The sequence below is a fragment of the Abramis brama genome (assembly GCF_963993115.1).
Source record: "Abramis brama genome assembly, chromosome: 23".
Lineage (NCBI taxonomy): Eukaryota > Metazoa > Chordata > Actinopteri > Cypriniformes > Leuciscidae > Abramis > Abramis brama.
This window is the reverse complement of record NC_139985.1, coordinates 12,213,843-12,230,719: the sequence shown is the minus strand read 5'-3', so window position 1 is coordinate 12,230,719 and position 16,877 is coordinate 12,213,843. Positions and strand designations below refer to the sequence as shown.

Below are 16,877 nucleotides of genomic sequence, written 5' to 3'. Positions count from 1 at the left end.
CATGCTTCAAACACTCTTACTTCAGTCAGACAGATAGATGCTTATATATAATCTATCCCTTTAAGGGTCTGACAGTCTACTACATGATTAATTGCATTTCAAAGTCGAACCTTTTAAGTCTTTCTTAATTACCCTTCCTGCCTTTTAATAATTCTGAAAATAACAACTACCTTTCTTGTCAGTTTTTTGAAATTCATGAGGCATTTTAATTAATATGCATGCTTTTTATGTCATCCATTCTCTATTATAAATTAAAATTATAGCAATACAATTTCCCATGAGTTAACTTTCTAAAAAAAAACATACATATGGAAACCACTATTAAAAAAAATACAGTGACAGATGTAGTACTTGACTGCATTTTCGTGTCTGTGTTTACAAATCATAACCATATAACCTATCATTAATTGATAAGGTTATGTACCATCTTGAACAAATAATCTGCTTTAATAATAATAGTAGCCCAGCCTAGCCTAATAATAAATAATGCTATATGCATATATGTTCCATAATGTACATAGGCATAACTCTTAACTGAAACCAGAAAAAGCACAAGTAGCCTATCTAAAATGCACAAATAAAAAACAATCATCACAAGCCTATATTTTTTGTAAAAGTAGCCTATAGGCTATATGAATGTAATATAGATTTTCGAATTTTACTTTTAACTTGCATTAACTTTATTTAAAGTAAACTGTATACATTTATACATTAAATCCATAAAATCTAAAGCAATATCTATATTTAGGTAACAGGTTTTTACTGTAAAGTTTTTACTTTTTCTACGGTATTTGTATCATACAGTAGCTATTGATAAGCCGCGGGGTTTTTGTTTGAAGCAGTTGTGAGTGACCAGCAAAATTATTGTGTGTGTGTGTGCCCCTAGACAATTACAATACAGCATCTCTCGAGCTGAGCAATGGCTGGCTTCCTCGCGGTGCCATAGAAACGCGGTCCCGTGCGCGCTGCTGTGTAGAGCTCATTCTGAGACGAGCTTGCGGAAAGACAAGAGCTGTTTTGAGGCAGGGGGTCTCAAAAACTGCAAGAAAGCGAGTTTAAGTGGGAATACCAAAAGTGAGAGATAAGGAAAAAACGCTTTGTGGTAAGAAATTATATATATTTATATATTTGTGTTTCAATAAAGTTGGGAGTGTATTTTTATCCTGTAGCCTATTTTACATTGGCTATTGCCTATTGCCTTTACATTTACATAGGCTACGTGCTTTGACAGAACTGCATTACCTACAAAGACGCATTATATATATTTTTTAACTTGATGAATATTTGTGTACTTATACGCCTTATTTTCATCTATAATACAGTATATTATCATTTTGTTCGTTCTATTTGTTGTTTAATTCAAGAGTTCAAAGTTCCTGCAGCATTGATAGGATTTTCATGCAGGTGTTCAGCTAATTTGCGTAAAAAAGCTCTTGAAGCTCCCTCGGCTACTGAAGAGATTATAGGCTGCCGTGTTTCATAATAGTTTAATTAGAAAAAATCTCCATAAAACATAACTTTGTGAAGGGGTGGAAGATTTTATGTCGTTTTCTTCTAATCTAGTTTTTAGTACCTCTTAATTGGCACCATCTGTGGCTGCTTCATCCCAGGGACAGTATTTATGACCCAAGTACAAAGGTTGATATCTATTATAGTGTTGAATTGATCTCACAATCTCTGTGCTTTAGTTTTGAGCATATTAAACATATGGCAGTGAAAGGAAGGTGTTGGTGGTGCCCTGGGGCTGCTTAGGACAGGAGCTTACATTTCTAGTTGAATGTTCATTAGAGCACAGTGTGTGCATATCCAGATCCTCTTGTGAATAGGGTGCTGAAAGAAGGAAGGATGGATATGGTGTGTACACACGTATACATTATCCTTCATTCAAACTGCAGTCAGAATGTGTGTATCCGACACACTTTTGTTCTGTGTGTTTATGTGTATGTGTGTGTGAGTAAATAAGGGTACAGCAAGTGCAGTGACTTGCTTCTCTGGTGCATTGGCAGTCTGGTCCATCACGGTTCCTCTCAGCAGGTCGTCTGGAGCCTTCTCCTGCATTGGCAGTTGATCACACTGGAGGTGATAGTGTTAAAGCATTGTTGTCAGCTGCATCTCCTAAAGTTGCAATGTAGGCAAATGAAAGATCTGCTACAACAGGCTGCGGTGCATTGCTTATCATCCCTTAGTATTACATTGACTTATTGTCCCAGCCTTTAGGTGATAATGACAGTGCTGTGCATTAGCTACACAAGATGGATTGGCTTGTTGTGGTATATAAGAGGGAATGGGAAAAATATCCAAAATATGTGTTTAGGGCAGAACCTCTCAAAATGTAACTCGACAACAGTTGCCTTCAGTGTGCTGTAGTGAGAGACACAGGTGCTACAATCATTGTTTGATGATCTTGTTAGTAATGATATTAATATTTAGTTTGTTTCCCAGTGACCTAAATGAGATACGTTTATGATTTCATGAGGCATCTTTTGATGTTGGCGCTAGTAAACTTGGTGGAAAGTATGTTAACAATTTGCATTATATGGCAACTGTCTTTCAAATATTTGTTCTGTCTCCAAACTATGTAGCAGGGTTTTATTATGAGCTTTACCGATAATGGATGCATAATATTGGTCGGCTTTTTGCTGGCAGGGTTGTATTTTTATAGTACCAATGGCGCTGTGTCATCAGTACAGCACTATTGACTGGGTCGAACTATATGGCCAACCTCAATATGTTTTGTTAAAACTTGTTTGAGGTTTTGTTGAACGCTGCTAGCATCCTCTGTTTATTGCTCTTTCTCTTGCACAAAGTACACTGCGTTTGATAGAAACACATAGGGACAGTTTTTACCTTTAGGCTTAAAGCTGTAGCCAACTGTAGCTACGGCTACTACCGTGTCACACTATATTGCCTCAATTTCACCTTTCATGGCACCCTTGTTGTTGCCTTTAAGAATTGGCAGACAGGAAGATTTAGGGGTATCTGTGTAGCCAAATACAGGCATTGGCCACTCACTTCAGCCTATTCTGTGAATGACTGGCCATGTCCATCAAGACCAGTAAGCTAGCTCTTCTCTCGCCTTATCTCTGGCTCACACTCGCCTTTCGCCTGCACAACAAATGCTAATCTAGCCCAGTTGCAACCTAAAGGAAGGGAATGGCACTTATGTGGCAGATGATGTGATTTCTTTTGCTTATCTGGAAAAGACACAGTCCTGAATTGTATCCAATGTATGTGGCCTTTGGGGTGAAAACAATGCTTTTGAGTTTTGCTTGTAATGAGCTGTTTTTATAAACGCTCTCAGTTTTCGCTTCCTTCTTCTCTGTTCTGTGCCGAACACACATCATCCTGTGAGGTGCAATGAAGGCGAGGAACATGCTAATAACTTGTTAAAGCTGCAGTGCGATTTTGCTGCTTCACCTAATTACTAGGAGAATTTTTTTCCTGCAAATTGTTCCTCTTAGTTGCATTCTGATTCATATTTTTTCCCCCACATTTTTCAAAAAACAATGCAAAATAAATTGTATTTACATTATATTATATTGACCCCTCCCCCCAACTAAAGTTGGCATGAGAAAAAAAAATCCAAAAATCTATTTTCTAAATTGTATGTTACAGATTTTATTGTGAACAAAATCATCCGCACGTGTTTCATTTTTTTTTTTTTTTTTTTTTTTTTTTACATTTCTTGACAAAACAATGACAAACAAAATGTCATAACTTAATCTTCCAGAAACAGACTTCTGTCAGGACTACTATCATCAAAGATGATTAACAATTAGCATACATTTTGGATTGGCGGTATGGTTCTGTTATGGCCAAGAACTCCCTGCCCGTTCATGCAGCCTAGCATGGATAAGAGCAAGGAGAACAGCGATAACCCCCTTAGGGTAAACAGAACAGAACCAACATAAATGTATTGCAGATATCATTAATGTTCAATAATTTAATGTAGAACATAATTCAAGAAAAATGAGTCTGATTCAAAGAGGAATATCAGAAGCCAAGTCTTGACTGGACGAGTGGAGGAGCTGGGGATGGAGGAGGGTGATTAGCTCCTGAGCAACGCGATAAAGCTGCTGATGATGCTGAATGTATACATAGGGATGCTGTGGTAGGCGTCGTATTCCTATAGGTAGACGTGGATCAGCTGAGAGTCAGCTGACTTGAGCTTGATTTCTCTTTGGTGACATATGCCAGACATCTCCAATCATTTAGTCTGCATAAACCCCGCCCCTTTCTGACAATCAACTGGCCGACAGACGATAGAAAAGATCTATCGCTACTTCCATTTCATGGCTTTAAATTATATTCTACTATTTTTTAACACTTTAGCATTGTATCTCACCAAAGGTCATGTCCTGGGACCCTCTATAAAAGCAAAATTTTTACCAAATATGCTGCCGTATTCTAAACAGTATTTTTTCATTATCAATAATGAAAGTATTTTTTTCTACCAACAAAAATAGTTCCAATAGAAGCCAAAGCATGAAGTTTTGCATGTCGCTAAGTAACGTACAGAGTGGCCAAGTGCTACAAGAGCATCAGCAATTTTCCCAGCAATCACTCCGCTCTGGGAGAAACCCAGCTCCGAGCAATCTTGGAGCAAGAGAAACCCTGCTCCGCGCGGTCACATTCACTTTGACTTAAAAAAACCGCTCTTTGCCTCAGGCAAAATCACACAACTCTTCATGATCCACTCACATGGTTTGGAATACAGATCACAGTCAAGCTGTTATTCTATTAAAAACTAGAATAAACTGTTAATCACATTTTCAAACAAATATTTTAGACAAATAAAGCCAGTAGATTTAACAATCTCACTTCCAAAATATGTAGTTGTGATCATACTTTTTTTATTCTTACTCTAGTTCTCATAGAAGAATTTCAGTTAATGGAAAGGTATCCATAGCTGTTTTGTCACATAATCATTGATTGCATAAATAGCACTGATGTGGAATGGTTTGATCAGTGTAGGTGGCTGTATTCCGAAGACTCAACAGAGACATACCATATGATGAATAACTGTACTGTTGAAAGGGGTTTTATGCACTGAAATTACAATCGAGAGAGGTAATCCTAGGTTAGTCTATGGCCATTACTACTCGGCAATCAGCGTAATTGCTTGTCTGCAAATTGCTGCTAGTGTAGGGCATGAAAGAAGAAGACTTTCCCATGTTGTCAACATGGCCACCAGGGCAGGAGCAGAGGGCAATATGGCAAATATGGTGATTTTTATTTTATCCACTCCTGCTTTCACTGTTTTCACTTTTTAAGGCCTACTCTGCGATTGATGCAAGCATTCATGTCAAATAAATACCAGCTTATCTGCAGGATGTAAGATCTTATTGCTGGAATCAAATCACCCTGCAGTTTGTTCATGCAGGGAATACTTGGTCCTGCAGTGAATGAAATAAATGATTAAAAAGAGCAAATCATCGCAACATACCAGCACTATAAATAGTGTGATTTTAATGAAGCACTTTTGAGATGCTTATTAAAGTGCTTTGTATCTGCTTTAGGCCTGTGTTTCGAGTGTTGATGACAAGCATGCTGTTCTCTATTCATTAAAGTGGGCAATAGCCTTATGTTCACTTTGCTGGCCCTGACCACAGCTGTCACAACCGTATACCACGGGGACTTGTGAATGGCTGCGAGCTAATAGTAGGAGCACATTTAACCGGATTTCCCTCCAGAGCTTTGAGAGGGCTCAGTAGTATTTGATGGAGCTTACATGGAGTCTTAGAGGTTGAGAGGAAATGTTAGGTCTTTATAAATCTCTTTTCTCATTGCATTGGATTTACTTTATATGGCAAATCAATAAGGTAAATAATTGAATGGGTTTATTGTTCTGGATCTAATAGATTCTCGAATACAGTCAATAATATTTAAAATCTATTTAAAGCACTTTTTTTAAAAGAAAACATTTAGCATTGCTGTAATATATCATTCACTTTACATTTTTAAAAATAACATCAATCATTTTTTCTATTTCATCTCATGGCTGAACAGAACAGTGTTTGATGGCAACACCGCCGCTATTATGTCTGTAACTGAAACTAATTGGGCAAATGTGTTCAGCACTATTTTTATGATTGCATGAAGGTTTGAGGGATAACTGAATAAGGTATTTCTAACAAACCATGACAGATGAAAGCAAAATATAGCCTTGGTTTGCAATTTTGCAGCAGTGACAGCAACACTAATGGCGCTAAACTCTTACTTCTCAAGTAGCAGAGTTAAAATAGAGGGTGGGATATGTCTAATGGACAGGTTTCTATGGATACCAGGTTAGATTTGAAGACACTTGAAGAGAAGTTAAAAGGAAAAACCCTGGGGCTTTGGATGCTGTCTGTCACTGGTACCAAACAAGCCTTAATTAGATGTATTGGTCACAGGAAATGTTCCACTGGATTTGTTTCAGCTTCATATGGGAAAGCAACAACACATTTAAATCTCATTCATGAAAAATAATGGTAAATAATACTAATACTTGATCAATGTAGACTTCATTATACCCTGAACAACAACAACAACAACAACAACAACAACAAAAAAACAGGAAAACACTATTTTTCCGATATATCATTTTTGTTTTAGACTTCCCTGCATGCTTTGCATGGGACTTAACAGGTAGAGTAAACTCATGAAAAATCATTTTATGTGTCTTTAAGCAAGATGAGAATGAGAATGGGGAGACTTCTTGCAATCTTATAATTCAGTGAACAAAACGTATGAAACTGAGTAAACTGATCCTGTCAGGGAACCATATAAAATGTTTAATTGGTTCACTTAAAAATAACTTCAGTCCATTGAATTTGGTGAAGTTGTGTAACTGGATTCATGTGGAACCAATGTACATAATTACAGTGAACTTGTAATTGATATTATGAAGTAAAACAGTTTCTACTCAAAAGTAGAAACTAATGTTTACAGTCTGAATACACACTGAAAAAAGTTTTTGCACTCATGTTTTTAAGTTCACATTAATGGAATTAGGTAAAATCGATTTAACTAAGATATGTAAATGAACAAATTTAAATTAAATGTAAATTTAACTTGGCCTGTTAGAGTTTGTTGAGTAATTTATACTATATATTGAAGCTTACTTTGGAATACTCTGTTTCAAGTTCGCTTTACTCACTTTTTGTAAATTTTACTCAAACAATGTATCACTGAATTAAGCCATTTTTTTTCGTGTACGGTAAACAACAGTAGATTACTTGTTGCACTTTGTAAGACAACATATCTACACAATATAAGAGGTACCATAACCCCACTGAACATAGAGGCCTCAGGTACACAATAATGGTTACATTCAGTGGATATGAATGGGTTATTTTGAGTAGAAAATGAACTGCAGATGTCACAAAACCGCAGGTTAATAAACGTAACAATAAAAGCAACGATAAAACAGCGTAAACTAGAAAACAATGAAAAATCATTATTAATTATTCATGACCTATGTTTTGCTTGTTCAAATTGCCACTAGTATTACTGAGGAGAATGTAGTACAGTTATGTCTTTTTGTTGGTACATGTAAACTGGATCATTTACATCACTGCAAAGTCTCTGAGGCATTTGTAGGATTGCAGTTGGTTCTTGTTAATGCACTCCGGCTTGTGTGAAGTGAAGCTGTCAAAGCGTAAACAGTGTAATGTTTGTGTAACCTTGCATCACACCCATTAATATTTCATTTGCGGCTGAAAAGAGTCTAACTGTTGAGAGACTAATACGTCTCTGCGTATCTGGTCTGATGAGGGTCCAAGTAACCTATGAACTTAATATCCTTATGGTAACAATTTAGATTACAGCCCGCAAAGTTCTGCGTGAGTAAAACAAATTTACAGCGTAACTTTCGGTAATTATAGTGTACCTATAAATACATAGGTATAAGGGACCAATATGTAAAGTTTGGGGAATAAAGGGGTAACAACTAGGAAAATTAACAAATTATTTATACTGTAAGTATTTTAGAACTAAGGGGTACTTATTCTACTATTGATAGGCAACAATCTTAAGTTTGGGAGCAATTTAGCAAAAACATACACTGTACCTTTTTGTAATAATAATATAGCCATAGGCTTTTTTAAAAGTTTGGTCGTTCATGTTTCAAGGCAAATAAAACTATTGCAATTTTTTAAATACTCCTGTTCCATACAGGGTAAGTGGTGTTTGTTACCCTCTTGTTCCATGTAGTTACAGGGTAAGTACAATAAAAATACATACACACAATCTGATATCACTGACTCTGAAACCTTTATCCGGAAAGCAACTTATTTCAAAACAGATTTACAAAACTTCTTATTCGTTTAAAACTAGTTTCTTTTTTTCTTTTTTAGATCAACATTTCATTCAAATGCTAACAGCACACTTGTTTTTAAAAACAATATATAATAGTAAAGTCCTGGTAATGATAACTTTGGTCATGTTGTTTATTTTTCACAAGACCTAGATATAAAAAAGCAGACAACTATACACATGAATTGTCTCTGGCGCATTTGCTCTGCTATATTAGACTGTACAGAAATCAGAAACGACTCATGTGCAATTAACCTACGAATTATTAATTTTGAGTATCCAGTGCGTGTGTGTTGTACGTTCATAATTTTTTGCCACAAAGTCTCCCAAGTGGCCGATTTTCCACATTTATTGGCACATTAATTATATTGTCAAGTTGTTTATGTGCTCTCAGTCCCCCAGTAGCATAAGCGAATAACTGTGAGAGTGTGATTGAAATGAGAATTTACATCGATGCCGCACCTGTTTGTTTTCTTGGTTGCCAGCCAAGTGCTCCATCCCTGAGAGGCGTGCACTCCAACGCATTTGTAATAATCGTAAAAAATAGATCTTTTTTCCATCCACTCAGAGATATAATTGTTGCCGTCGAGCAGGAATTTGACCAATGACCTGCTCTTCTTGTATGAAGAAGTCTGTAATTACATTTAGCTCATTTGCAATTCCATCTGGAAGTTGGGTGCACTTCAGTGTTAATGCTTTCTACCCGACAGTGTCGAGAAGTTTTTTGCAGTCTAACGATTTACTCATTACCCTGTAATATTCACACTAGAGATGAGGCCCATTTTGAAGGCGTAAGAACCAATTGCTGTCCCTATGAAGAGGCAAACCCACTGTGAATCATACTGAATGATCATATACAACTATGTTGTAGGTTGTCTTCTCAGCATGTGCTGATTAATATTTATGCGAGTGCTTTGTGGTGCTTGATCAAGACGTGTACTGCAGTCATGGAATGATCAGGACATTTGTTTTTTAATTACCTTCTCCACAGGATAAAGAAAGATATTTCATTGAAATATGCTGTTTTAGTAAACTGATGAATGCTGGCATCAGGTTTTGCGGAGATGCATGAAAGGCTAAGCCATTGATAGCACCTCTACAGGTTCTCTTTGATGTTTAAGCTGCTCTTTTTTCATCTAATTTATAAAGAGCTGCTTGCTGTTGTTGATTTTGTATGCTAAGGCTCAACAATAAGGATGGCCCGCTGGCTCAGGGTCAGTGTGAAAGAGTTTCGAGCTAGTTGAAAAAAATTACTTATTTACCTGTTCAGTTTCCCAAAACCATCGTTAGCCCCTGCTGAAAACTCCAGCATAAGGTATGTTTTGCATGCTGGGACATTGTTTTGCAATGTACACAAGCTCTTTTTTACTGGTTTTAAATGATTTGTGTACAGATCTTTTGAAACAGGAGACAATTGCTTTGAAACGTTTTACCAGTTTACCAGTGACATTGATTGATAATGTAATCATAACTAAAACCATTTTAAAAAATCCGTTGTACTTTCGGCAGAGGGAGCAAAAAAATTACTAAGTTACAAAATCAGTAAATCATGTTTTAACCTTATATTGTTTTCCTTTATATCATTCATGTGTTAAATATAGAAATATGCCAGCAAAAACAATGCTTGTCCCCAAAACACTGCTTACACTACAGCTCTCATGCTGTGGTAAGAAGCATAGTTTCTTGTTAAAAATGACGTGGACTTTAATAGATTATTTTGGGCAAAATAAGCAAGCTAACATTCAATACATTATGTCTTTATACCATTTAAATATATACACATTTTAATCTATATATTTTAGCATGTCAACAATCAGTGTCATGTATGAGGAGTGACCTTTGAAAAGCTATCAGTATTGTTTTGCATCTTATGCTGTCGTTTCCAGAAAGTGTGTTTATGAATTTATAGAGTTATATTTTTAACTGTATAATTTCCAGCCTGCATTTAGTATATCTTTAAATCTTTCAAAACACTTGGGTCAACATATAGTACTTTGAAACGATTAGTACACTTTATAATTGTGTAGGTGATGGAAATGTATCTAGAAGTCCGTTATGTGCATTTTTTTTCAATGTCCCCTTCTGTCCATGTTGTATCTTCTGTCCAGACATTTCCTTCAGTCTCCTGCTGCTTGTATTTGCGGTGTGTGGTTTGGCCCTGCTGGGTGTCATCAGCGTCGCCACCTGGAAGCTGTGCTGGGTGCCCTGGCGCAGCAAAGTGCTTTCCTCTAGCGCCACCGCCCTTGCCCCCACCCGGCCAGAGAGAGACCAACACAGAGAAGAAGGTCACGGTGACTACTACCCAGCCCTTGGAGACATTATGGCATCAGACAAGCTGAAGGATCCTGGGAACTTTCTGGAGGCGGCAGTGAAGATTAGTCATACGTCGCCAGATATCCCTGCAGACGTGCAGCTGTCCATGAAGGATCATTTGCTGAGACGTACTCGTATCTCACGGCAAACAACCGAGCCGACCTCCTCTAACAGGTCAGTGTTCTGGAAGAATGAAGAAATGTTTGCATCTGAAGACCTTCATATAGGTCATCACGGTTTACTGTATATACAAAGCCATTATGAGGTTAGTTCCAGTCATTCCTAATCATGTTAATACTTCGGAAATCTCGTAAATGTCAGACACAATTAGACCTGAAGGAGGTCTCTGGGTTTTATTGACTACAAAAAAGGTCAGATGGTGGAAAACCACAATAACTCCAGAGTAAAACCATATTTAGTGGGAACATTATGGGAACCTTACAGCATATCCAGAATTATTACCATCAATTTGCATTTGATCACAGGTTGTAATTCAAATGTAGATTAGCACCTGGTGTGCTTTTTGTGAAAGAACCAATGCATCAGATCAGGATGCCAAATTTTGTCTGATTGTTGCCAGGCATAGTTCCTTCAAGAAGCACCTTCCCAGGCAGATGCACCATGTCACCAGTCTGGACCGCGGAAGTGATTTTTTAGACGTGGAGGACCATCCCATCTGCACCGCTGCCTCTCTTGGACGCATCCAACCGGAACTCTACAAACAGAGCACGGTGGAGGCAGAGGAGTCATCTAAGTACGGCACTGATAAAACATGCGGCAAGATCAACTTCTCCCTTAAGTATGATTATGAGGGAGAGCTCCTCCTCGTCACCATCCTCAAGGCATTCGACTTACCCGCGAAGGATTTGTGCGGCAGCTCCGACCCTTACGTCAAGATCTACCTGCTCCCCGACCGCAAGCGTAAATTCCAAACTCGCGTGCACCGCAAGACGCTCAACCCCACGTTTGATGAGACCTTTCAGTTTCCGGTCCCATACGAGGAGCTGGGGTCCAGAAAGCTCCACTTGAGTGTGTTTGACTTTGACCGCTTCTCACGGCACGATATGATTGGTGAGGTGATCCTGGAAAACCTTTTCGAAGCTTCAGACCTCTCGCGGGAGACATCCATCTGGAAGGACATCCAGTACGCCACTAGTGTAAGACAATTCATCCTCTTTACAACTTAGTGAGTCTAGACCCCACTGGTGATTTATCACATTAATGTGGCTTATGTCACATTAATGTGACCCTACTGATTTGGCTTTTTAAATATAGGAATACACTTGTATTGAGTATTTCTGAAAACACAAACAGTGAATAATTAGATGATTCATAGACTGTGTCCTATGGGGTGTGATATGGTAATTTGTCGAAACTGTAATTACCAAACATGATAAATTGTGCAATGTATATTAAGTACTAAAAATATCAAGGGCAATAAATAAAAATTAATGCTTTATTATATGAGAATACTGATCCTGCAATAATCCAAGTTCTGTTATCATTTACTCACCTTAATGTTGTTCCAAACCTGTATTACTTTCTTTCTTTTGTAGAATAGAAAAGTAGATATTTTCAATAATGTCTCAAATGTTTTTGTCCATATAATGAAAGACAATGGGGTACAAAACAAAATTAGATCCCATTTACTTTCATTGACAAAAAAAAAAAAAAACACTAAAACATTTTTTTAAAATATCTTCTTGTGTCCCTTTTTTCTTTACTATAAACTGATGCATTTATTGCCAACTGCTGTATTTTTTACGGTCAGAACTGTATTTTTTACGTTTTTTTGTAGATTTTTGATTAAGGCAGTATATTTAATTTGTGTAATATTAGGGAAATAGATGCTCAGTGCCCTGAAATTCCAAAATAAGGCCAGACTATTTATCATCTGGCTTTTCTAACTTATACATCATATTAAAGTTATTTTGGTGCAGCAGGACTCTTACATGTTAAAGAGTGTAGTGTTTTGAGTTTCAGGTTTGTATCTCTTCTACTCAGAAGGGGGTTTCTGGCATAGACATTATAGGCAGTCGCCTAAGGTTCTCCAGGGCAAAGCTCTCAGACGCTCTACTTCTGTATCACTCACCTGCAGCAGTTTGACAGCAATGTGCAGCACGCTTTCAGTTCCACCCAACACTTTCTTTGAAATTGAAGTTTTCCAAACAACTTTTCAAAACTTGTCTGGTCTCACCAAGGGCACCATTGGAGTCAAAACTGCCAATGCTTCTAGTTACACTTGACAGAGGTTACAGTAGCTATTTACTGCCTCTCCAAATCAAATACATACTAGAGCTGATCTCGATTCAAAGTCAAACGCCCCATTCTATTAAACCTTTAACAAAACCACACCAGAACATTCAAATCTGTGTTTGCGCTGCCGCTGACCTAGAGAAAGCAGTTATCACATATTGGTACGAAACAGCCTTTCTGTTACAAATATTCAAATTATCACAGAAGTACTGGGATAAAAGTTTGTAGTTAAGATATTAAGACTAATGTCTACGGTAGCAATTAAAATAGATTAAATCATCTTTAAGTCTTTATGAGTGAGTCACTGAATAATTCATTCAAACCGATTTGTTTTAAATAATTCATTGAAATTAAATAAACGATTTTAAATAGATTGCAGCAGTTAACATTTTTGACTGAAATTGCAGTAAATTACAAGTTTTTGTTAAGTTGTCTGTTCAGAATTGTGGTAGAATTGTGAAACAATTGTGATTCTCAATTTATCCAGAATCATGCAGCTCTAATATTAACTGTACAGTTTAATATATAAAAGCTTTTATTCATCAGAGAAAAACATTACTATTGTTATGTAAACTATTGTTAGTTTAATTGCTTCTATTGCTCTCCTCATTTGTAAGTCGCTTTGGATAAAAGCGTCTGCTAAATGATATGTAAAATAATGCTAATTATATCACTGATACAGCCACGCAAACTGCAGTTCAACTAACTAGTCTTACTCTGCGACTCAAGACATTTCCTAGTTGTCTATAAGGTAATCATACTGTCATTTCATGTTCAGTTATGACTTTTATAGTGCTGTGATAAGGCATATGCATTCACATGATTGATTATAGTATATGCTAGAGATCACTGAACTCAGTAGATGAGCTGTCAAAACGCTAAAGCTCTCAAGATGGGTTAAATGTGGGAGAAAGACCTAAGGAGTTGTGATGCACTCACTCAATACCTTTCATCTGAATGGTCTATCAGATCAATTTATTAATGGCAGTTGGCCCTGGTTACAATCAATTGATCTCTAGATTTCAGGCTTGTTGAAGAGACTTAGTAGTACAGCATATGTATGGAGTAACAACCACATTTAGATGTGGCAGTGAATCCCATAAATTATCATTGTATTTGTCTACAGAATACAGGACTGACTTCCAAACTTCTAAAGGAAGATAACCCTGATATATTTGGTTTGAAACATTTTGGTTTGTCACTACCTGAGTGAATTCAGTTGTCTGTTCTGTAAATTACCAAACTGATAGGAATTGTTTCTAATGGTTTTATGTCCCTATCTTTTTCATAAAACCATTATTATGTGAATTATGTTCTATTCAATGCATCAGTTTAAGTAAGAATGTTTTTACAAAGCATTTTCGCTCATGGAAAATACTTTTTTAAAAATGGGGTCTGTAAGATTTTATTAATGTTTTTGACAGAAGTCTCTTAATCTTACCAGGTCTTCAGTGTCACGATCCTTGAGAAATCATTCTAATTTGCTGATTTGATGCTCAAGAAACATTTCTTATTATTATCAATGTGGAAACTGTGATCCATTTTTTCAAGATTATTTGATTAACAGAAAGCTAAAAAACAAAGAACATAACACCTTTTTAAATTTTTAAGTTTTTAACATTATAAATTACTTGAAAGTCATTTTTTGAACATTTTAATGCATCCTTTCTAAATACAAGTATTAATTTCTTTCAAAAACAAAAAATCTTACTGACCCCAAACATTTGAATAATGTACAGAATTGGGATTAAAGGAATTTAAATTTGTCATCATTTACTCACCCTCAGTTCGAAATACTAACATAACTATGAACATTAGTAAACATAGCTATTTATTTGTAATGATGCCATGATCTACTGGATTTTGTGTGTCTCCATTTGATTCTGCAGGAGAGCGTGGATCTGGGAGAGATAATGTTCTCTCTCTGCTACTTGCCAACTGCAGGGAGACTCACACTTACGGTCATCAAATGTAGGAACCTCAAAGCCATGGATATAACCGGTTATTCAGGTATGCTGCTGTCTTTTATGTTTGTGTCTTTATTTTCTTTCATCTGTCTGCTTGGCTCCATTTTTATACACTTGGACAGTCACATTTATCATTGTCAGCAAGCAAATTACAAGTCCTTTCATCAGACATTTTCAGACCATGAGAAGACGAGGAGAAAGATACGTTGAGAAATTGGTGTCACACCTCCCTGCTCTTTTGGCAGATCCGTATGTGAAGGTGTCACTGATCTGTGATGGGAGACGCTTGAAAAAGAAGAAAACTTCCATAAAAAAGAACACGTTGAATCCAACATATAATGAGGCGATAATATTTGACATTCCCCCAGAGAATATGGATCAAGTCAGCTTACACATATCAGTTATGGACTACGATCTGTGAGTGTTATTCAATATCTGATATTTTCTCTGTACAAATATTATGTTGTCTATGTGCTTCACAATCTATTCCTTGTTCTCCTGGTGTGTAGAGTGGGACATAATGAGATCATTGGAGTCTGTCGTGTAGGGAGCCATGCTGAGGGACTTGGGAGAGATCACTGGAATGAGATGCTCGCTTACCCTCGAAAACCCATCGCGCACTGGCACCCGCTCGTAGAGCCCAAGAAGTCTGAGAAGGAGGTGACTGTCTGTCCTTAAACGTTTCCAGTGTGGAAAAGTACATTTGCACTTCAATATTTAAAACTCTCCCACTCTTTCCTTCTGTTTTCCGTCTCTCTTTCAGTGGAAGACTCGCACCGCAAGCTTTGACAGTCAGGGGTCTTGTCCATCTCCCAGACTCCCTTCCAGTCCATAAGTGAGGGACGACTTCTCTCTACATCTTTAAGCCAAGTATCTGCCAGGGACTGATGGTGAGATTTAAGATATGTCCTTAGGCAACATGTGACACAACTTATGTCTGTGTGGACAAGTAGTTGGAAGAAAGAGGGTGCTGTTCAAAACTTTTCAAAGTGCAACTGAGCCTAGCCAATTTTGAGCTTTTTTGGAAGTGTTGCTCAATGGAAGTGAGGAAGAGGTTGAAAGATATACACTTCAAGATGGATTAAGCTCCCCACAGGAGTAAAAGGGTGTATTTGTTCATTTATATTGGTAGATGTATATTATATTTTAATTGACATTATAATAGTACGAACATATAGTTTATTATATATTTATCCTTCTAGTTCTTTTTTGTCTTCTTTGAATATAAAATATATGTGTTTAGAGATTATGAATGGAGAGATACGTGAAGTCCTCAATATGTTCAACCTATTGAAATGTATTAGCCGAACTGTATATTGTTTACAGAGCAGAGATATTCCATTGATCTTCCTTTTATTTGTGAAGTAGTGAAACTGTTCTGCCACCAAAAACGCCAATGCCAAGAATTATTTTTATCCTGTCTACAAATTTCTCTTCCTGTGTAAACTGTAAAGGTTTTGCTTTGTTCTTATTTAAACATTTAAGTTTCTGATGGTTCTATGGGTATTTTGAATAATTTACCGTATTTATGTTAAAACAAGTTCAGCTCAGTTAAATGCAGCCATGCACAGCTTTATCCTGCATCATCCATAATGTACAACTGGCTAAAATCATCATACTTTCACCATGCAGTAATTGTAGCTTCCAAAGTATAACCATAATGAATAGCAAGGGTTGTGTGTCAGATCCAAAGGACGCAAAAATCCATGGCTTTCTAACAAGACTTGAAATTATATCAATATGTAAATTAGAAGCACTGTTTTACAAAGACCAATTTTGTATTTTACATAAAATGTGACAAATGTTCATTGTTCTGTATTTTTCCTGTTACCTTTGAGGTGTTTTCTTTTCAGATAACATGATGTAATTTGTTGACTGGCTTGGATGGAACTAATGTAACAAAAATCACTGGAATTGGTGTTTCTTTATGAAATGCCTTATTCAAAGCCACTTTTCCCCTTTTATATTGAGAATTTGTATAATAGTTACTGTTTCAGAACATCCCCTTGTACTTCAAAGGTGTGATTAAAGATCTTGCTTCTA

At 36.7% G+C, this 16,877-nt stretch overlaps 1 protein-coding gene across 1 annotated transcript; it reads left to right on the top strand.

The window, feature by feature from the left end:
• The first annotated feature begins 981 nt into the window (after positions 1-981).
• Positions 982-16,877, top strand: syt6b (synaptotagmin VIb). The gene is made up of 7 exons (XM_084101666.1): positions 982-1,102; positions 10,407-10,785; positions 11,192-11,768; positions 14,757-14,877; positions 15,080-15,251; positions 15,344-15,494; positions 15,598-16,877. Exons 2-7 carry the CDS (start codon positions 10,619-10,621, stop codon positions 15,667-15,669), a joined length of 1,260 nt encoding a protein of 419 aa, XP_083957792.1. The 5' UTR covers positions 982-1,102; positions 10,407-10,618; the 3' UTR covers positions 15,670-16,877.

Excerpts from the sequence above, each read along its gene's own strand:
- syt6b (XM_084101666.1), top strand. The coding sequence starts at position 10,619 with ATGGCATCAGACAAGCTGAAGGATCCTGGGAACTTTCTGGAGGCGGCA. Across the intron at positions 14,878-15,079 it reads GGATATAACCGGTTATTCAG|ATCCGTATGTGAAGGTGTCA; the intron begins GTATGCTGCTGT and ends CTCTTTTGGCAG. Across the intron at positions 15,495-15,597 it reads CCAAGAAGTCTGAGAAGGAG|TGGAAGACTCGCACCGCAAG; the intron begins GTGACTGTCTGT and ends TCTCTCTTTCAG.